This window comes from Lepidochelys kempii, chromosome 4 (genome assembly GCF_965140265.1).
Source record: "Lepidochelys kempii isolate rLepKem1 chromosome 4, rLepKem1.hap2, whole genome shotgun sequence".
In the NCBI taxonomy this organism is placed as follows: domain Eukaryota; kingdom Metazoa; phylum Chordata; order Testudines; family Cheloniidae; genus Lepidochelys; species Lepidochelys kempii.
Window position 1 is genome coordinate 12738712 of NC_133259.1, and position 22127 is coordinate 12760838.

A 22127-nucleotide genomic window follows, 5' to 3' on the forward strand; every position below is an offset into this window, starting at 1 on the left:
GGACAGGTCACTGACTGTGAATTTTTGTTTATTGCCCATGACCTGTCCATGACTTTTACTAAAAATACCCATGACTAAATTGTAGCCTTAATTATAGTTACAGGCAAACTCATCGTGATGTATTGATTAGATGCTTATACTTTTATCAAGGAATTTCAAAGATGCAATGAAGCTTTATCATATCAAGATCCATCCTACATCAGTGTGAATGTTCAAAGTGCTCAACACATTGTATGAAAGGGCCACTGTGAGCCAGTTTAGACCCTAATCCTGCAGTTCATGTATGGCACAGAGGTGCACCTGCATGTTGTAAATTGCAGGATCTTACTGTGTGGCTGGCATAGTAGGTCTGTACAGCATGATTGCCTTCAAATAGAAACCCAAACAGTGCTTGTCATCAGGGCTGTCCATTCAAATCCAAAACACCTTCCCTACCGACAAGATGACAATCTTTATAGCACCCACATTTGGTCAACAAAATAAGAGGCCACAGAAGATTAAAATATCCTTTAGAGACAATTTATATCAGAGCCTGGCATTAAATGGCATACATGTCAAATTTTATTTTTTCCAGCTTATGAAATAAGATAGTTCATCAGATTAATTAAGAAATAAAAACACAAAGGAGGAAGAAAGCCTTCAAGATAAAATATTTCTATAGTGTACTGACATGGTTAAGGAGAAAGCACTCTTGACATCAGTGACTTTCTGGGTATGCAGTACTTCTGAAAGCCAGACCACTTATTTGGGGGCTAAAATGTGGACACAGGAAGTGGGAGCATCTTGTTGTGAGATTCTGGGCTTTTGCTAATGTCAGTGTATTAAGCATGTAGGAGCTTTGTGACACACAAGAGTACTGGGAAGAGACTGAATTTTATTTCCGGACTTCAGTCACCTGTTGGGTCAGGGTTACAAAAGTTCAACATTCCTTGTCTCAGGGCAGGGCTTGTGGTCCTTTCTGACTGTCAACAAATTCCTAGTGGTAAAATATCAGAGTAAGGCCTTTAAGACAGTGGGAGGTTTGGGTGTGCCTGGGAGTCACACTTGAATGAGACTGAGGATGGACAGTCCAGGGGTTAGGGCACTAGCCTAGGACTTGAGACACTTGAGTTCAATTCCCTGCTCTGCCACAGACTTCCAGAGTGTAGTGGATTAGCAGTGGTCACCTCCTCTGTGTCAGTGGGAAGCCAGTGAGCACTGCCCACGGTCAGGGAATTAGCGAAGTCTGGTGTGAGGCTCCGGGGGGAGCAGACTCACAGTTTGAAGGGGCTCTGGCTTTCAGGCTGTAAGCAGTCTGTGTGCTCCAGCCCTCAGGCAGGGCAGAGCAGTAAAGGTTCAGGGGCTCAGGTGCAGAGCACCAAATAATTGGGTGTCCTGGCTCTGGTGGGATGGTCGATAAATGCAGGCCTCTTTGCCTAAAGGGGGGAGGCTGCTATCCCAGGGGTGGAGTGGCGGGGTGGGGTGGGGGAGAAGAGAGACCCAGGCCCACCCTGTTCCACTGGGTCCCAGACAAGGGCCCTAACAGTGGCAGAGGGCACTGGGTCAGCAGGGATCCTAGCCGCAACACACCGACCAGGTTTCAGGCAGCATTGGAGTTGGCTGTCGCTGGGCCACTTCCTCCCCTCGGGGTGTACCTGGATCTGTGGGTGTTGACCGTTTCTCCGAGGTAGATGGCCAGCAGCAGTCCCAGTGACTTCTCGGTTGACTGGCAGCTCTGGCCAGCCCTCAGCTCGGCAGGGCTCCTCTTCGGTCACCAGCCTAAGGAATGGGCAGAAGGTGTCTGTCTCCTCCGGCAGCTGCCGCCCAACTGAGGTCCAGCACCTGCCCTTTATAGTTCTGGTTCCGCCTCTTAACTTCCGGTGGGAGGGGTGGGCACAGCCTGACTCTGCCCACCTGGGCTCAGAGAGTGGTCCCCCCCTGCCCAGGGGGATTCAAGTGGACTTTACTGGAAGTCTCATGGGCAAAAGCTGGGGTAGTGCTTTGAAAATGTAGGAATAACTGTGCCTGTAGCTGGTTCTACACAACCAGAGCGGGGCGTGTGCTCTCAGAGGGTGTAAAAAACCCACCCAGAATACTATGCCCAATAAAGTGGGGTTAGAAGAAGGCACAAATTTGGTTTCAATAAACAAGACAGTCCCAGAAGACATGCAATAAGCCCACACTCATGAGGTTACCTCCACATCACTCACTAGAAGCCCTGTACTGCTTCTGTGAAGTCCATGGGAGTTTTCCCTTTTATTTCCAAGGGAGCAGAACTGGAGCCTAGGTCCCCAAATCCCTACTGGAGCGCAGTTGGGGGCGCGCAGTAACACCAACAGAGGAATCTAGTCTGGGGGGAAAAGCAAAGCAAAGCAAAGAGGAACAGGAGGCTTTTCCTAGCAGGTTTACATGCTCAGACCCTCTCTTCTGTTTTAGCAAAAAGAACGAGGAGGACTTGTGGCTCCTTAGAGACCAACAAATTTATTTGAGCATAAGCTTTTGTGGGCTAAAACCTCATCTAATAACCATTTGTAACAGAGCAAGCCATCCCTGGGAGGTAGGAAACACCATGGGTGAAATCCTGGCTCCATTGACTTCAGTAGCACCAGGATTTCACGCCACATTTTTAAGAAAGCAGGACTGAGTCCCTCCAAATTGTTTATTCAGGACCCTGAGACTGAAGAAGGGGTAACTAGACCTCAGATTCCCCCTACCTGTTATCAGACGGGGTGGCCTGGGTTTAGGCAAAAAGCCCCAACCAAGCAAACAAACCAGCCAAACAGAAAACCGGCTGAGAGATTGGTCCTTCCCTGGCTGAAGAATTCACCCAGGGAAGTAATACAGAGCAGGCTCGCTCTACTGATGGAGTGAGGAAACAGTTCATCTCCTCTTAGCACAACATGCTGGGAAGAGGCCGTTTATAACACAGGCTCTCCTAGGTCTCTGTTCGTGTCAGAGGAGGAGAGCGCTTAGGTGCTGCCTAGCGAATCTTGGAACACGGATGAGGGATACGTTAATTGGCAAAGACTTTAGATCATTATGTAGCTTGCAGGACTGGGATATGTGAGTAATCGTGTCTGATGCAATAGACATAACTGTCATTAAAAAAATATTCCATCTCTGTTCTTTATCTAACCACTTCGGTGAGGCAGGGCTTCCTGCTGCTGCTGCCACCACTGTGGTAGGTGGTGCCCCCTCCTGACGTCTCTGCCGTTGGCCTATCAGATCAGACATGGTTCTTTTCCAGGGCATCTCCCATTTGCAATAATTTCTGTGTCAGGACCCATAGGGATGTATTGACAAGAACTATTTTTGTCCCTAGACACTGGGAGGGAGGTGAGTTTGTTGTCCTCATTTTAATTTGTAACTGCGTGGGGCTGCTCCCACTAGTTTGAGATGAAGAAAGAGATTTTTGCTAGCTTTTTAGAGACCCTTTTAGTAAAGGGAAGTCTACGTTTATTCCAAAGCTGGAAGCAGGGTTGGCTGGCTGGACAATCTGCGGTAAAGACTGAAATGTACATCCAGATGAACGGAACAGGGCCCTGCTCCTCAAAAATGCTGCCAGACTGCAGCGAACTAAGTGTGGACAACAGAGATCAACCAAGGCTGGCCAGGCCAGATGGCAGTAAAAATCTGCAAGGAAAAAGCACATTAAGGGGCTATAATGTAATGCACATTCTGCATTCAGCTCTGTCCCCAGAGCTCCCTTCAGCCAGTTACACTGCTCTTCCAGCTTTTGTCCCCTCACAAAATTATTCCTTCCTCCTTCATTTTCCCTCCTCTGCCTCCCTCTAAGGTGCCTGTAAAACACAGGAGGCAGTTCAGAGCTGCACTACCCCACTGGGAGCTGCAGACATATAGGCCAGCAACAAATTTCTACCTCCCCCTCCTTCTGGTGCCAGTGGCTCCGGAACAGTTTTTGGGGTCGGGGTGCTGAGCCCCTCTTACCCCTGTCCATGCCCCTCACTGCCGCATAGAGCTGGGGCCGGGAGCAGGGCTGTGGCTCTGGGAAGAGGGGACGCAGACAGGGATAAGGCGGCAGAGGCTGAGGCCCCAGCTAGAGGCGGGTGTGGAGCCCCAGGCGTGGGGCCGGCAGCCAGGACCTCTCATGCGAGGCCAGTGGCCAGGATCCCAAGGCTGACGGCCAGGACCCAGGGACCAGTGGCCGGGATCCAGGGGTCGGGGGACAGGACCTTGGGGCCAGCGGCCGGGACCCTGCATCCAGGGCTGGTGGCCAGGTGGGACCTTGGGGCCAGCAGTGGAGCCCCTGGGCATGGGGCCAGTGGCTGAGCGGGACCTGGGGCAAGTGGCTGAGCGGGACCCGGGGCTGGCAGTGGAGCCCCCGAGCAGCAGAGGGGACGGCGGCCGGGATGATAGGCGGCAGAGGTGCACCAGTGGCCGGGCACAAAACCTGGGGGTGCTGCAGCACCCCCCGCACCCTTATTACCCACACCTATGCCTGGTGCAAACAGTAAGCAAGGCAGAAATTCTGCCTCTGAGGCCCGGTCTTCACTAGAACTCTTGCTGATACAACAACATTGGTTAAAGGGAGTGATTTTTCTTTTAAAATGAATTTCTATACCAGTAGAAGCCATAGCGTAGACAGTGTCCTAAAAGTGTTTTTGCCGTACAACTTATTTCACTTGGGGAACGGTATACGCTACACTGCCCAGAGCACTGGGCGGGTTTCCTCTGAAGGCAAAGCTTGTCTAGCGTAGACTTGGTTTGAGACACTATGCCTCTTGGGGGTACCTAGATTGGTAACATTTATGCACCTAAAGAAATAATCTAGTTGCTGGATTGCAAGCTCCTTACAGGAGAGGACAACTTCAACTTCCTTCTGCTCTGTACAGCAATGAGTACTTAGCAAGTAACAAACCAGACCATGATTCTTAACCAAATTAGGGCAGCAGAATCGAGCTGAAATCTCTCGAATGTAACCGGGTGTCCCAGCCAGCTTTTACCGTGGCTGAGCAGCAAGGACAGCTGGAATGTGTCTGGAATTCATTAATCCAAGTAGTTCTCTTTAAACTATATTTGACTAGCAACTTCTAAAGAAGGAAACAATCAACCTATCTTCGAGATGACTATTACGGGAGCTTCCAGGAGAAGCTTCACGAGTTCTTCTGTTTCTTGTGAATAAAGTCCGAACTCTATGTTAATTAACAATTGTGGAGGAAGATCCTTCTCTGATCCTCTCGGGTCTCTTCAGAGACTCTTTCTTGTAGCCCTTTGAAGTCCGCTCTTGTGCTCCATTAGCATCCCCTGCAGCCAGCATCCGCAGAAGGAACTAAAACAAAACATACATACATACTCACACACACACATATATATATATACACACACACACAATTACCAGCAATGCACTTAAATGGCTGATTGTTTAATATAAAAATATTTTAAAGAAATTGCAGGGGATCAAGAAACCAGTGTGATTTGTGTTTACATATAGATTTTTTTTTTTAATGAAAGCAGTTTAGACCTGATGGAATGGTGCCTGATAGCCCACAATAATGAATTTTTCTGTATACTCACAGTTATCATACAGGTAACAACAGAAGTGCAAGCTTCCCTTATGCTTACACCTTATAAAAATCCTGTCCAAATGGCAGCAGCACTGTTCCAACACAGCTATTAACAGCAGGGTTTAAGCTATTTCCCTAAGCAGTGCGTATTTTTTCTTAGTTTTCTTAGGGAGAACTGATTTATCCAAGCTGTGTTAACTGCCCTGGGGACAAATGCAGGCTTGGTATTAGCAGTCTGGCTATGTGGAGTGGCATAAACTTGCATCAGGGTTTTGAATCTGGCCCCCGAGCTAAGAGCACTGTTTCTGGCTTGCTTGAGCAGAACCAAACCACATTATAGCGTGGTACCCGGATATGTTACACCTTGTTGTGTGGATGGGGCCCATAAATTACACCCATTGCTCATGCATAGCATGGCTGTATGACCAGCTTCTCATATGGGTCTGAGACTAAAGATCCCTGTCCACGTGGCCTAGAAACAATGGAGCCTGAACAGAGCTACAGCTGATTCCTGAACACACAGACCTAGGGCACCACGGCCCATGCCGTTGTGATCATATCGACCAGCTGTTACACTCTCACTGACTCACCTCAGGCTTCCGGTAGCCCTTCCTTTCGAGGAATTCCTTAAAAGCGTGTGTTCCATGGAGCTGCATGAGCTCTGCCTCCTAGGGGAATTTCCAAAATAGACTTGAACAGCATCTTATGAAGGGAAAATTTAAAATAAGCCCGTGAAACTTATTTTTATTTACACCCTCATTGAGTCAACCACAAAGGGGATTTCTGTGACATTCTCATCACTACAACAAACACCAATTAACCATTAGGCATTTTAATTAGCTTAACTGATTTCTGATTTGCTGTTTTTATAGAGATCTGGTTACTTCACAATCCTGAAGTGTGATTTTTTAAAAATAGATCAGAATCAAATTTACGGTCACCTAGCTTGACCTCCTGTATAACACAGGCCATAGAACTCACCCAGGAATTCTTGCAGAGGAGGAAATTATTCTTCCTTACTATGTAAGTGAACACTATCGAGCCCAATAAGTTGCGGTTGAACTGTACCTTGTTTTTCAAGAAATGCCTTATCAAATCAAGGATCAACAGATTTTGTAAAGTTTTCAGATGAAGCAGACCTCCCATCCTGCTCCTAATACAGGATCTGTTTCAAAATTACCTCCCTGGGCTTTGCCTTTATTGTTATCTTAAACAGAACTAACAAACCCAAATCTTATTCTCCGCCTAAGCATTCTCTTGACCTTGGTTGTCTCCATCAATTTTTCCTTGCAGGATTCCTCTGTCTCTAACCTTCATTCTCAGAGACATTCAAACCTTCTTGTACTCCTGGTTTGGAGCTAACAGAACCTATCTGGTCTGATATCAGAGTGAGTCAAAAGAAGCCCTTTGCATCTTTACGAAGGATCCTAGAATCTGATGCTGTCTGACAGCTTTAAAGTAGAAAACACTGAGACTGCTACTTATTCATTGTAATTCAACAAACCAAGATTGAATGACAATCATTGTTTTAAAAATCTGATCCCCTCTTTCAAAGTGAGCAATTGCTAAACTCTTGACTTTAACTTCAGAAGCACTGCCCTCTAGTGGGCCAGGGCTATCTTTACTGTTCCTTAAACATAAATCTAGGGAGTCTGGGGGAGGTTAGCACCACTTGGACACTTGTTTGCTAGAACAAAACGTAAAAGCCGTGATCACAGAATGAGTCCCTCTGCTGTTCACCGTCAGTCTGATAATAATGCTCGACCTTCTGTGTAGCACTTCATCATAGCATTTTTTATGACTCATCACATTCCCTAAGGTAGGTAAGGGGGGAGTTGTCTGTTTACATCCATGATGAATTTGAGCCCTTGTTTATATGGGTGGCTATTGCAGCCAAAACCCAATGCTTTCTGAGCTGACATGTCACATGCCTGATCCCTCCCAGGAAATGAATTTTTCCCACATTGGAAAGGATCTGGTTAATCTGCTTATTTATTCAAGCAAATCACTCTCACCCGCATTAAAGAATCACTTGAATTAAAACAAAATCCTTCAGAATAAATGCTGGTTTGTGTGTACCTGTCTTTTACAATCTCAGCCCACATACAGGCACTGCTGTGCCACCATTTAGTGTGGGCTAAATTAACTGCCATGTCTGGACCACAACTGTGAGTGTGTCAGACAATATATGATGTGCAGGCGTATTCCAGTAACAATGTAAGTCCATTAACTTGGTTGAGAACTATACCACAGAGATTCCAGGGGTGCTTGCAGTACCTTTTCACCAAACTGGTTCCTTAAATTCTGAAAGGCATCAACTGCTGTGTTTGGATCCTCTAAAGGTTCGTTTGCTCTCTGTTTTCTCCATGTTTTTGGTTCAAGGTACCAGGCTCCATACCTGATCTTCTCCCATTTTGGTTGGGATGGATCCTGTAAAAAGATAATTGGTAATACTCTCTAGTCATGTTTGTGTTTGCCTCTCCTCCTACCACGTGTATGTGAACCACTGCTTTTGTCTGGATGGAATGTCAGACCTCATGAACGGATGGGATCCGGCACTCATTGAATGTGAGATGGATTCAGTACAGCTGATTATGTCTCCATTGGTATCTACAGCAAGTATAAGTCCTAGCCCTGCTAGAAGTGTGAATGTTTCATTGGTTATCTCTAATAATTACCAGCTCTCATTGATTTTTCTTTGTATTGCAACAGCATCAGGCAAGGATCCACACAAGACAGCAATCCACTCACAGAACCCCTCCCTTCATCCCAGGCAGGCAACCACCATGTGGTTCTCATCTCAGACTTGTTAATTTTGTGGATGATCAGGGATGTCTCAGAGAATCACAGCTCTGGAGTCACTGACCTAGTGAATGTCTTTCCCTCATGGTCTCTAAAGCAAAACTAGCTACAATTTTGGAGAAGCAGTAGTCTCTCCATAGCTCCATTTGTGATTTGCTTTCTGTTATAAGCCTAGATCTAGCCCAACTTTGCCCTCTCCCCTAAAATTGTCAGAAATGTCACTTCCTCTTCAGGTTTGACACAAGTGGTCTGTGGCTAGTAGATAACGTTTTGCCCAAGTTTTAGGTGATTAAGATGAAAGCGTGTAGCAAGAAAAGCCATGAACAGGAGGGGTTAGAATTTGTAAGTTAAAAGGTGGTCATCCTGTACTTTTTACTTGAACTTGCTCCCCAGTCCTCAGTCTGCAAGTTACCCCAGCATAGGTTTCAGAAGGTCTAAATATACCATCTCACACCACTGCTGAATTTGGCCCATTGGCTGGGAGCCTGCAATTCTGGACCTGATCCAAAGCTTACTGAGTTCAACTACAGTCTTTCAATTAACATCAGCGGGCATGGATCAGGTACTTTATACAAGCAAAACTTCTGAGAATCAGTGGCAGTTTGGCTGGTAAAGGGACTGTACGGTTAGGCCCTAAATGATGTTCCCAGTTCCCATCTTGCCCTTTTTCTAGTGTATTGCCCCATGCAAAAATAAGCATCCACAAATGTTCAAAACAGACAGCGCTTTTAAGTGCCTCAATTTTTGGTGCCCAGCTTCAAACACCTTAGAGGAACCTGTTTTTCAGAAGGCAGGTACTCAGCACTTCTGGAAAACCAGGCCCCTTTAACATATCAAGCTGGGCACCCAAAAATTAAGGCTCCTAAAATAACTAGAAACATCTGAAAATGTAGGTCCAGGCCTATTTACCTTGGCAAGGCATGGATGGCACCTGGTACGAAGAGGACTCTTGACAGCAGTCAGTGGAGGTGAAACACTCACATACTTTCTCAGCTCTGCTGGCACATTGTTTAGTTCCACAACATGGATGGGCACAGACAGCACCAGCTTGGTTTCATATCCAGTGTCAAACAAGCTCAGAATGGTGGCTTCATCCACTTTGTATTTTTCTCCTCCCTGCAGTAATAACCCAAGTGCACAGCGTAAGAGTGGGAGAAAGCGGCTTCTCTCCCTGTCATTCTGGTTTGGTTAGCCCAGCACTTATATCCCCAGACCTCATCTTCCTTAGGATAGCCAAGGTATATCTCTCGAGCCACAACTGATTTCTGCTGATTCTATTGATTTTTACATGTTTAAAATGTGCCCTTCATAGTAATCTGTAGGCACATTTAAAGTTGATTTAATAACCATACACGAATTGGTGAACTAATGTTGATCAAATAAATGGATGTGACTACAGAATGGCGCAGCTATATGAAATCAGACAAGTACACTACGTCCCCCTCTGCAGGAAAATGCTCTGAGTAAACAAATTGACATGACAGTATTCCAGAATAAGCCATTTGTTGTTTGCTTGCTTTCCAGCTGGTTGAGCTCAGTTATGCCCCAAATGTTCCTGTACATTAGGACGAACATTTCCAGACTTGGGTGCCTGAAGCTAAGCATCCAAAGTCCTATTTAGGTTCCCAAGTCTAGAGAACATTGTCCTCAATCGTGATCACTGCATTTCTGGAATGAGAGTGTGGGGTTTTACAGGTTCTTTTACTTACCAAAGAAGCCACCCAGTCACAAAACTCCTTAGTCACTCGCCTTACGTTCTCATCCAGGGGAGGAATGTAGCTCAGATTGGCCTCCTTTTCCCTTGCTGCTACTTCTTTCTTGGACAGGTAGGTGCACTGCGGATTCTTGTCTTTGGACTCTTTGCTACTTAAGATATTAATGTCATAAAATATCATCTAAATGTCTTTGATTAGCACAAACAAGACCCAGTAATAACTGGCACAACACAGTAACTACTGCAGAGTTAACTACTTGGATCACAGATGGTCCAAATGACTTGCACAGTTGGGAGTAAAATAGCACAGTGATTTCATGTATTAAATTTTCACCTCTGGAGGACTTGGTTCAAATTGGTCTCACAAACATAGGGAAGCAACCTATCGTACACCTAGTGAGAAAGTCCCATGTTTTGAAGGCCAGGCCTGCATTCAGATCTGCATTTTTGTGAGGGAAAAAAGTAATCTGGCTAAAAACAAACAACCCTTCAAATTGGCAAATGACATATGTCTGTTACTACCCCGTTCTGTCACTGTAATCTTCATCTTCCCTTACCTGCTTGTTGTATCACTACTTAATGTCTTGTCTTGATTTAGACTGTGAACTCTTCTGGAGTTGGACTGTCTCCTTGTGGTTTTGTGCAGCACGAGGCACAATGTGACCACATTGCTGATATCGGCCTCCGGGCAATACTAACTCATGCATTCTAGGACATCTGTTTATACCCAGTATAATCTGAAGGATACAAGTAAGGGTATTTTGTGATCATAGAACCATAGAATATTAGGGCTGGAAGAGACCTCAGGAGATCATCTAGTCCAATCCCCTGCTCAAAGCAGGACCAACTTCAACTAAAAATACCATCCCTTTGGTATCGGATTTTGTTAAAAAGGTTGACCCAAGAAATATTTTTCAGGAAAAGACACAAGGTGTTTCTCAGAACACTGACCACCTCAAGCTATATTATGTGCGTCTAGATGACTCCCAAACTCCTTTTGGACACACCAGTAAAAAATACTGTACAAAGGTTACAAATATGGAAAGGATATGTGACAACTGTCCATCTCTGCACAGGAAAGTACCAGGATTGACATAGCTGGGGGCTATGTGTCAGGATTAAGATGTATTTGCAGAAGAGAGTAATGTGGGGAAACTTGTTTTGCGCTATGTGCCAAGCTCTGTGCTGACTTTTGTCCCATGAAACACCACTGACTTTGTCAGGGTTACGTGGGGTGCACATCAGCAGAGAATTCACCTGTGTCTGGCCCTAGTTGGCACCGTTACCATATCACATGTGTAAATAGACACTTTAAAAGTCATGCATCGGCCATGTTTGTTCTCCACCTATCTGGGGAACATGGGTTTCCAGAGTCACTCCCTGACCCAGTTCTTCTGCATGGCTGTGAAACATGCTTTCTGACAGGCAAGACTCTCTGAAGGTGAATTGGCACAGAGTATGGAGTACCCCCAGCCTTAGAAACAGGCAACTCCTCTCTTTCAATACAGCTACATTCAGAGGAGAGAGATTGGACTGAACTGAACCCAGGCCCAGCAGCAGAAGGTGGATTCAGTTGGCCCTGGTGCTGCACGCACTGTCCCGTCCAGTACTCACAGTGCTGATGGCCTGGGACACGCTTCTTTACTTTTCCCATCCTCCAGCTGATACAGCACTTGCTGAGGAGCGCGGCTCTCCCGGTCACAATCCTCATATCCACCTTCCCTATTCAAGCGCATCTCAGGATCCAGGATGCCCACAACCTCTTCGAAAAGCTGAGAGCCAAACAAGAACAGAGCATGGTGTTCACACCAGCACAGTTCCTATGGAGACTGCGTAAGGGGGCACATTACAAACAGAGCCCCTGGACAGCATAGCAATGACCACATGGAATCAGTCCTATTGTCCATTTAGTACACTCACCTGTCCCAGACACCAGATGCCTCAGAGGAAGGTGCAAGAAACCCCTCAGTTGGCAGATGTGGGATAATCTGCCCCCATGAAGGACTCATCCAATCCCCCACTAGTTAGAGATTGGTGTCATACCTGAAGCATAAGCTTTTACATCCCTTCCAAAACCTTGTTTAGCATTAACTACTGTATCTCTGGATAGTTATCCATATAAATGTCCAGTCCTTCTTTGATTCATGCTAAGCTCTTGGCCTGAACAGTATACTGTGGCAGTGATTTCTACAGTCTACTCATACATTGGGTGAAAGATTTTTCTTTCATTGGTTTTGCATTTACTGCCTTTAATCTCATCAAAAGTCCCTTTTTTTCATAACCCAAGGACAGAAGTTGAGTCTACGCTGTGACCTGGGGTCTCACTGATCAGACCCAAGATTCCTCATTTACCCCTCAAATTTTGAAGAGTTCACCTGACACACTAAATACACTCTCCTGATGATCTTACTGCTTCTTAACCTTACCCCAGTATGTTCCTCCATAACATTCTGCCCTGACAAGGAGTATGCTTGCCATGAACTCCTCTCTCCCATGCCCCTCTCCCAACACGAGACTAACCCTGGCCCTTTGCCTGGTCCCTTCCTCTCCAAATGGCCATGTTAACTCTCCCACTCACCTTCACTGTCTTCCCCCAGCTTGCCTGTACAGAGTCCCTCTGAGCTCTGTACCAGAAGCTCCCTGCCCCAAACCCGAGGTAGAACTGTGTGCTGACTACTCTCTGCTGCTTCTTTGCATGAGGCAGGGAATGGGCAGGGACAGAGGCTGGAGGAAGATGGGGCTGTTAAGAGACAAGCTGGGGAAGAACGGGAGTTGGATCAGGTCAGGACTCGCTCTGGTGTCTTGGTCAAACTCTTAGCTCTTTCATTTTGAGCAGAGATACTTACTGTCATGGAATGTCCAGTGATATCTGATGTCTGGTAATAACTTAATTTTGGCTACCTAAATACAGCCTAAATACAGCTCCGTGTGCTTGACTTCTAAAGCAGCCCTTTTAAAATAATGCTTTCTCATGTTACATTTTGACAAATGAATGGGGACAGGGTCACTGACTGCAAATAATGTAACAAAACTCAAAACTGTTGCCAGTTCAGATCTCTCGCTCTTATTAAGATCATTCACCTTGCCATGATGAGTCATATATTCTGCAGATTTTCTATATAAGGAACAGCTGACAACTGGGTTATTTTTGTGTTTAAAACTTGCCAGAAGGACACTTGTCTGAAAGAAGAACAGCAGCAATCACAGGGCCTTTACCTCTGGAGGGACGCTTTCTTCCAGATGAGGGTAGAGTGCTAGGGGGTGCTGGATCAGGCAGTATTCTGTCTGTGCAATGTGATCCCGCCTAGATTTCTGCAATGGACTGAGCTTGGAAGGGCTGACTTGGGTTTTGGTGCACTTTCTCCTTCCCTTCTGCTGGGTCATGCGTGAAGCATCAGATGCGGGATTACGCAGAACAATCGGTACAGGCCCCTTTGTGCCACAGATGAAGATGTTGTCAGATGGCGGAGGGAAGCCGCTTCTGAAATCATCCAGGCCACTTTTCAAGAATCTCCAGCGCTGGCTGTTAAGGGAATCCGAGAACTTCCGTTTGTTGTGTTCCTGAAAGTACTTAGATGGCATTTTCCCCTGGTACCTGAAAGCAAACAGTTCTGGTTGGTGCTGAAAGTAATGGGGCTTTTAATTAAGCACATGAACATCACTGGAGTCTCTCTGGTGTTCTTATTTGCAGTGCTGTTAAACATCCAAATTCCAAAGGGCTATGCAACTCCACCATGTTGGCACATATTGTCCAGGGGAAAGCCTCTTCCATCACTCAACCTCAGAGAAAAGCTTGGCCAGAAGAACTGCTCTAGGGGAAACTGGTAGTTGACCCTATAAAGTAGAGCTGGCCAAATGACATAATTGCCATCTGGGGAAATGTTGACATTTGGTTTTGTCCAAAATTGGGACAAAAATGTCAAATTCTGGGAATTTTTTGCAAAATGAAATATTCTGACATATTTCATTTTTATCAAAAGCCTTGATTTAGATAAGTTTGAAACATTTTGTTTCTACTTTATCATTTCTACTGATATATTATCGTTTATATGTTACAGTTTATTTAATGCATAGTATATTATATACTATAGGACCTCAGAGTTACAAACACCAGAGTTACGACCTGACCGGTCAACCAAACACCTCATTTGGAACCGGAAGTATACAAGGCAGCAGCAGAGACCAAAAAAAAAAAAAAGAGGCAAATACAGTGTAGTACTCTGCTCAATGTAAACAACTAAAACTAATAAAGGGAAAGCAGCATTTTTCTTATTCATAGTAAAGTTTCAAAGCTGCATGAAGTCAATGTGCAGTTGTAAACTTCTGAAAGAACCCCCAGAACATTTTGTTCAGAATTATGGACATTTGAGAGTTACGAATAACTTCCATTCCCATCATGTTCATAACTCTGAGGGTCTACTGTACTATCAAAATTGAAGTGATCGTCAAACCAAAACGATAAAGTCAAAATGAAATGTGATAATTCTAGCAAAAGCTTTGTGGAAATTGATACATTCCCAGGACACTTTTAGATTTTGTCAAATGTGCATTTATGTTTTTTTAATGGGAAAACTGTTGGTTGGAAAATATTTGACCAGTGCTGCTATTCAGGTTGTCATTACACCTCATTGCTATGTGACTTCAATGCCCGGGACGTTGGCAAATTTTCACTGCTCAGGCTGAAATCAGTCACCCATGGTCTGTGCCTCAAACTGAAATTATTTTTTTTTAAGTTTCACTGAAAATGATTTAGTCATTTCTAAGAACAAGATCAGGGACAACAGTAGTTTTACCAATTTAGAATTTATGTGGTTGTTGTTTTTTTTTAATAGCTCTAGGGCAATTTTTTTCAAAAGCACCAAAGTCCCATTTTCAAAGCAGACTTAGAAAATGGGGAATCTAAGTGCCATTGACTTTCAATGAGGTTTAAGTGCTTTTACAGTTTCTGCCCATAATGCCTCAATGGTTTGGAACAGAACTTGCAATTTGGCAGGGAGATGGTCCTGCGGTATGAAGTGTTACCAGATTTGGCTAAGTTATAAGACACAGAAAATCACTATTTATGTGCTAGGTGTCAGTGTGGTTGGTTGCTTTTTGTTTGCAAAAGTTATTTTACCAAGTTATTAAACAGAAGACCAAATATATTCCAGTCACCTAAGGCTAGAGAAGGAAAGGGGAAAAATTTGATGGCAATCTGCTTAAAGGAAAGGGCAGTTGGAGGATCACACCAGTTCACCAGATCAGGAACATTTTCAGATCAGTGATATTTCCAGTATACAATAAATCCTATGGTTTAGAGTGGAACTTTCTTCTGCTCTTTCTCCACTTCCAGTGTAATATTGTTTTATTACAGGCCAGCCTGTCTGGAGATGCTCCCTGCTACTGTGTATCTCTTCATTGCTAACAAACCTTTGCAAGGAAATGGATTGTTTGCTGAAGCCCGAGCCCCACTGCCCAGGGCCGAAGCCAAAGCCCAAGGGCTTCCACCCTGGGTGGCAGGACTCAGGTTACAGGCCCCCTGCCTGGGGCTAAAGCCCTTGAGCTTCAGCTTGGCCCCCCTGCCTGGAGTGGTGGGCCTCAGGCTTTGGCCCCCCCACCCACGGCAGTGGGACTTGGGTGGGTTCAGGCTTCAGTCTCACCTCCTGGGGTCATGTAATAATTTTTGTTGTCAGAAGGGGGTCACGGTGCAATGAAGTTTGAGACCCACTGGATACTATCAATTCCACAGAGTACAGTTACCACTTATGCAAAGTGGGACAAGTTGATTAGATTCTCTTTGGTCTATTAGAAGAGGGTTCGTGAGCCAAGGGATTTCTTTTACTCGCTGGCTGCTATTGTTACATCATACATGACCATGCCCTTCCCTACGGCCTACAAAGCTGTTGACAGCACTTAGGGAAGTGAGGCCTGCACATCCCACTACCTGCAACAGATACACTTAGGGAAGTGTTAACTGTCCCATTGCAGGGCAATGGTTAAAAACAGCTGTTTGTCAGCGAGAGCAGGAGGCGTGACAGTAAGGCCCACACAGAGACTTTCTGCAAGGAACGTATATAGGGTGATATGTAAATTTTGCTCTCGCAAAGCTGACAAATGGATATTATCACAGATAGCTTCCCAGTAGGGGGTGTTATAGTAGGCCAGCGTGCTCATAGAGAGGATAATGTCTAGGAACTTGGAGAACTCTTGATGAGAGGGCAGCATATGGAGGAAGAAATAAAGCCTGAATGTTACAATGTCTTGGGTTCTCTCACTTACTATGCTCGAACACTGACTTGTCGAGTGGTCGAGTCTACGGGTATGTGCAGTGTTTCACCCCAACTTCCTGTCACAAGGCCTCAAAGTATAAAAACTACAGGGTCCAGTAAGGCAGGGCATCTCCCATTCCCTTGGTGGAGCTAGGGGCAGGTTTAAAGTGTGGTTGTGGGGGAGAAGGCAAGAGGAAGGCCTGGGGATGGCTGCCTCTATGTGTTAAGATCTCAGGGAGCAGGGATGGAGTGAAAGGGTTTTACTATGTTTTACCAAGTCCCAGGGAGAAATAGGAAAGTAAAACCCAATTGAAGGGTGTGGACTACGGGGTTGGTTTCTGTTTTCCTCTTGTGAATTGCCTTGATCCTAAACTAATTGACTTTCACTTTGGAAATATGCGGTGGTGGAGTGGTTTTCTGGAGCAGAGATAGCATACGCGGTTTGCCGCCAGCGAGATGCTATTACAGGTCAGGTTCTAGCCAAAACACCCAAACGAGCAGTGGTAGCTTTATCGCCCGGGGAGCAGCTCCCGGCAATAAAGTGCTGTCTATACTGGTGCTTTTCAGCGCTAAAACTTTTGCCGCTTGGGGGGAGTGTTTTTTGACACCCCTGAACGACTAAAGTTTTAGTGCTGAAAGTGGCAGTGTAGAGACACAGCCTTAGAAAGTGCAACAGGGAGGCACAAATGCAAGGGTGGACAAACCATCTTGTTTACACCCCACCCTCTTCCGAAACAAACATATACAGATGTTAGATCTTAAAGTTACATTTAAAATTAATACTTTGAGGGTCCTTTTGTTTTTTGAACCATTGGGATCAAGTTTTTAAGCTTTTCTCTGCAACTGGGAGGGCTATAAACACGAGATGTTTTGTAATGAAAGCTGAGGCTTTAAGGCAGTCACATGACTCTAAGAGCTGGGGATTTAAGAAATACCAAGCAGTGTGACACTCACACTAAAATCAGGAGAGTTGGCAACACTGCCAACAGCAGAGACCAGATTTGTTTGGAATAATTGTGGAGGCCATCATAACACAAGATCAAGGTGTCCAGCATGAGAGGGGAATAGTATCCACACAATAAAAGCCAGTTTGTAAATGAGTGGTACTTGGATAAATTAGAGAAATGCAAAAGTGAAATACTGTACATGCATAACATACAGGTGGAGGACAAGACTCTGAAGACGATGCAGAAACTATTCTTTGTTCAGTCTCTTAATACACTTACAAAGCAAGGTTTTAGACATCATTTTGTTATGTGCGAAACAAAAAGTGAATTTCGAAACAGATAATGGCGCTGCGTGCAATGTAACGTAATCACAGCAAGCACATACCAAAGGATTAATGACAGGGAAGTGCCAACTGAAATCTAATCCTGCTTCATATAGTGAGCATAATGAGCCCTTGTGCCAAAGTTACACTGGCATATCTTTTTATAGGAATACCACTCTGTTTGAAACTGTGGAAAGGGGAAGTCCTATGTTCATTTGGTTGAAGAACTGTGTACAAGTGCACCTCTTCAAATCACTGTGTAACTTGTCTAGTGAACACAGTACAAAAAATTATTCTAAGAGAATCTGAGGCTTAATAGACGGGGAGCATTAAGGATAGAATATATTACATTATCTAGCTCCTAAAATACCCAGAATACATGCACCATGTAAAATCCTATTAGTGCAGAGAGAGAAAGTAAAAGCTGAATTTGGCTGGATAGTAAAGTTAAATTTTATTCAGCAAATTCAGACATGGAATTGACTGGACTAACAGTATTGTTAGACTGATAAAACCAAACAAGCTAAAGAATTGTGTATAATTATACTACACATTTGCACTGGCAGATTCATTTTCCCTGTTCAACCCAGTACTCAATTTTGTTTTGATCATAAATCGATGTCTAATTATATTGCAAACTTTCTGACTTGCTGAACACTATGGAATAGGGTGACCAGACAGGAAATGTGAAAAATCGGGACTTGGGGGGGTGGGGAGATGGAATAGGAGCCTATATAAGAAAAAGACCCAAAAAGCAGGACTGTCCCTATAAAATTGGGACATCTGGTCACCCTACTATGGAATTACAATACTAACCCTACGGTTTTCATTTTATTTTTGTTTTAAATGAAATGTGCAGAACTGGGTTTCCAAGCTGAGCCGTATGTGTGGATACAGAGAGAAAGAGAATTGTATTCTTAAAAACAGATGCCGCTTTAAAAAAAAAAGACAGACATCTTCTTTTTCCTGCGTCACCATTTAAAGGGCTTTAGTACGGAATGTCACTGAGATGAAAGATGGTCTGGTGGTTAGGGGGTTAACCTGGGACCAATTCCCTGCTATACCACAGACTGTGGGTGTGGCCTTAGGCAAGTCACTTGGCCTTCCATGGGGATAATGGCACTGCCCTACCTCACAGGCTGTTGTGAGGACAAAAGCATTAAAGATTGTAAGGTGCTCAAATGCTATGGAGGCCCTATAAATACTTTGAGAGACTTACAGGACCAAACATTATAATCAGTAACCAACAACTAAATCCTGCATCTAGATATACTTGCCCATCACTTAGTTTGCCCACCACATCTTAGTTTTGCTACATTCAGAAAAGGAGGAAATGTGACTAAAGTCACACTGAAAACTTCCAGTGCCTTGAACTTAAAATGTTCACTGATTCGGAATTACCACCACTTATCTCTTCTATGGCCCCTGAATGATCTTTTCTTCTAATTTTTAAATAGTTCAAAACTATCCATGGGTAGCAGTGGCCCAAATGCTGCTCACCTTACTTACATGGAAAGTCCTAGTCATTGACTTCAGGAGGACTTCCTGCATGAATGAGTAGGATTCTTATTTCCAGCAGATACTACCAGCTCTACAGCATGATCCTGGTCTGCCAAAGCCCAGATGATCTATCAAACAGATTGCATATAATCTAAATTTTAAAAAAAGATTCCAGGAAACATGCAATTTACTCTGAGCATCAGACAGTTTAATTCCAGAGGTATATTACAATAATTAGTTAGGATACCATGGTATTTGCAATCTGATTGTGAGCTGAAACTGCAAAAATCAAAATACATACCTTACGTGTTGCACAACTCAGGGTAAAACTCTCACATGCAAGGTGGCATCTAGCTCGGTCACTGATGCATGGACTGGATTTATAAAATGCTCCCCATTCTGTGACAGAGCAAATAAGTGTGTAGCTACGTTTTTAAAAATACAAACTCTTACAGTGTTGCTTCAGGACAGGCAGGCTCAAGTGATAAACTCCTAGTGTATCCTGCATACTGCTGGCATGTTTGGAGCTGGTTGTTGTGGAAACCAAATCCCATAGACTCACAAGTCCTCTCACTCTCTCTCTGGCACACACTCAGAATTCTTGAACAGTTTGTTGTGAAATGCAATTTAAGAATTAAAAGCTAAATTTGATTTCACCACACCAGTAGAGTTTGCATGCATGAAGCGCTATCATTAAAAACTTGACTAGACATTTGTCCCTAATGTTTATAAAATGAAATAATGTTCTCCTTCAGTGATGTTTTTCTTCACACGATTATGCTAAATTGTCTTCAGTGTTGCTCTGCACAAGTGGGGGAATGTTCATTTAAAGAATAAAACAAACAATTTCTGATCTGGTCAGGACTTAAAGGGAAAATGCAATCACTGACTCATGGACTTAAATGGAACTACTTGTGTAAGTAAGGACTGATGTTGTGAGCAAATGTGTCAGAATCAAGACCAAAGGGAGTATTAAGTTGGCAGTAGGCCACATCCAGCTAGTTCCTGACCACTGCAACTCCCCTTGTATATAGAAATTAGACAATCATCTGACCTATAATAATTAAAAATAATTATGTGCATATTACAAATACACAGATTAAAGGTGTTCTATAGCTGTTGTGCACATGTATACAGCAGAGCTTTGGAATCCAATGCTGTGCATACTACAAACACACAGATGAAAGGTGTTGCCAGATGTTTTGCACACGTACGCAGGGGGGATTTTGCATTTGTGTGCCACTGCATATAGCTGCTTCCCATGCTGTCACTTACCTGCATGCTACTGCTGCATCCCCAATGGTAATATAGTACCAATATATAACGGCATCAGCCCTTGGAGACAAACAGCTCAAGGTAAATCGTAGGGAGGGGGTTATACCTCTGCAGCCACAGCAGCTGGACAGTCACTGCTGGAGAGGAAGTGGTCTCAGGTAGGTAGTTTTGAGTTTTGTGGCAGAAACTGGTAACTCGGATTTGGGCCTCACACTAGCTTTCTGAGAGAGCAGGAACTCTCATCTCTCCCTACTCCCAGACAGCTACTGTGCTGTCAGCTAGCCTAGCCTTTCACCAGACCAAGGCAGCAGGGCAGGCTGGAGTTGTTGTCTCAGGGACTAGGTATATGAGGCACTCCCTGCCTTCAGAGCAAGGAGAGAGCTGAAGTCACTGCTGGGGGAAAAGGGCCAGTAAGTGCGTTTTCTGAATACACCAAGGGGAGGCAATTTCAGAGACAAGGGAAGGAAAACGCTTTGTAGGGGGAGGAATATCTGTATATATTTTTTAAAAGAATGCAATGGCCTATTGTTCATGGTGGCTCACTACACACTACATTTCAAATATTCAGTAAATAGGGAACTACATTTTTAAATAGCTGTTTATTTAGAAGGTCATGCAGTTTCACCAACCGTTGCCAAACAAGAGTTGCATTACTATTACAGAATGAACACCATGTTTTCTTTCAGAGAAAGATTATTCAAAGTTTTTCTTTTTGGCAGAGTATCAAGTTGCAAGAAGATGCTTCCTGTATAACTAGGGTTGCCTACTGTCACAGAATCATAGAATCATAGAATATCAAGGTTGGAAGGGACCTCAGGAGGTCATCTAGTCCAACCCCCTGCTCAAAGCAGGACCAATCCCCAATTAAATCATCCCAGCCAGGGCTTTGTCAAGCCTGACCTTAAAAACTTCTAAGGAAGGAGATTCTACCACCTCCCTAGGTAACGCATTCCAGTGTTTCACCACCCTCTTAGTGATAAAATTTTTCCTAATATCCAACCTAAACCTCCCCCACTGCAACTTGAGACCATTAGTCCTCGTTCTGTCCTCTTCTACCACTGAGAATAGTCTAGAACCATCCTCTTTGGAACCACCTCTCAGGTAGTTGAAAGTAGCTATCAAATCCCCCCTCATTCTTCTCTTTTGCAGACTAAACAATCCCAGTTCCCTCAGCCTCTCCTCATAAGTGATGTGTTCCAGACCTCTAATCATTTTTGTTGCCCTTCGCTGGACTCTCTCCAATTTATCCACATCCTTCTTGTAGTGTGGGGCCCAAAACTGGACACAGTACTCCAGATGAGGCCTCACCAATGTCGAATAGAGGGGAACGATCACGTCCCTCGATCTGCTCGCTATGCCCCTACTTATACATCCCAAAATGCCATTGGCCTTCTTGGCAACAAGGGCACACTGCTGACTCATGTCCAGCTTCTCGTCCACTGTCACCCCTAGGTCCTTTTCCGCAGAACTGCTGCCTAGCCATTCGGTCCCTAGTCTGTAGCGGTGCATTGGGTTCTTCCGTCCTAAGTGCAGCACCCTTACTGAACCTCATCAGATTTCTTTTGGCCCAATCCTCCAATTTGTCTAGGTCCCTCTGTATCCTATCCCTGCCTTCCAGCATATCTACCACTCCTCCCAGTTTAGTATCATCCGCAAATTTGCTGAGAGTGCAATCCACACCATCCTCCAGATCATTTATGAAGATATTGAACAAAACCGGCCCCAGGACCAACCCCTGGGGCACTCCACTTGACACCGGCTGCCAACTAGACATGGAGCCATTGATCACTACCCGTTGAGCCCGACAATCTAGC

General features: G+C 44.6%; 1 protein-coding gene across 5 annotated transcripts; it reads right to left on the reverse strand.

The window, feature by feature from the left end:
* Positions 1 to 524: 524 nt before the first annotated feature.
* On the reverse strand, positions 525 to 19540 carry LOC140910141 (protein FAM47E-like). Of its 5 annotated transcripts, none has more exons than XM_073340410.1 (9): positions 19340 to 19540; positions 19048 to 19166; positions 13237 to 13615; positions 11635 to 11792; positions 10016 to 10169; positions 9216 to 9422; positions 7782 to 7934; positions 6095 to 6172; positions 525 to 5269 (listed from the first exon to the last, which is right to left on the reverse strand). In XM_073340410.1, coding segments are annotated over exons 2-9 (1263 nt in total). In that variant the 5' UTR covers positions 19050 to 19166; positions 19340 to 19540; the 3' UTR covers positions 525 to 5137. The 5 variants fall into 5 exon arrangements, with proteins under 5 accessions (XP_073196511.1, XP_073196509.1, XP_073196513.1 ...); XM_073340408.1 differs by having other exon boundaries at positions 10016 to 10172; XM_073340412.1 differs by having other exon boundaries at positions 10016 to 10172; positions 19039 to 19166.
* Between the last annotated feature and the right edge of the window lie 2587 nt (positions 19541 to 22127).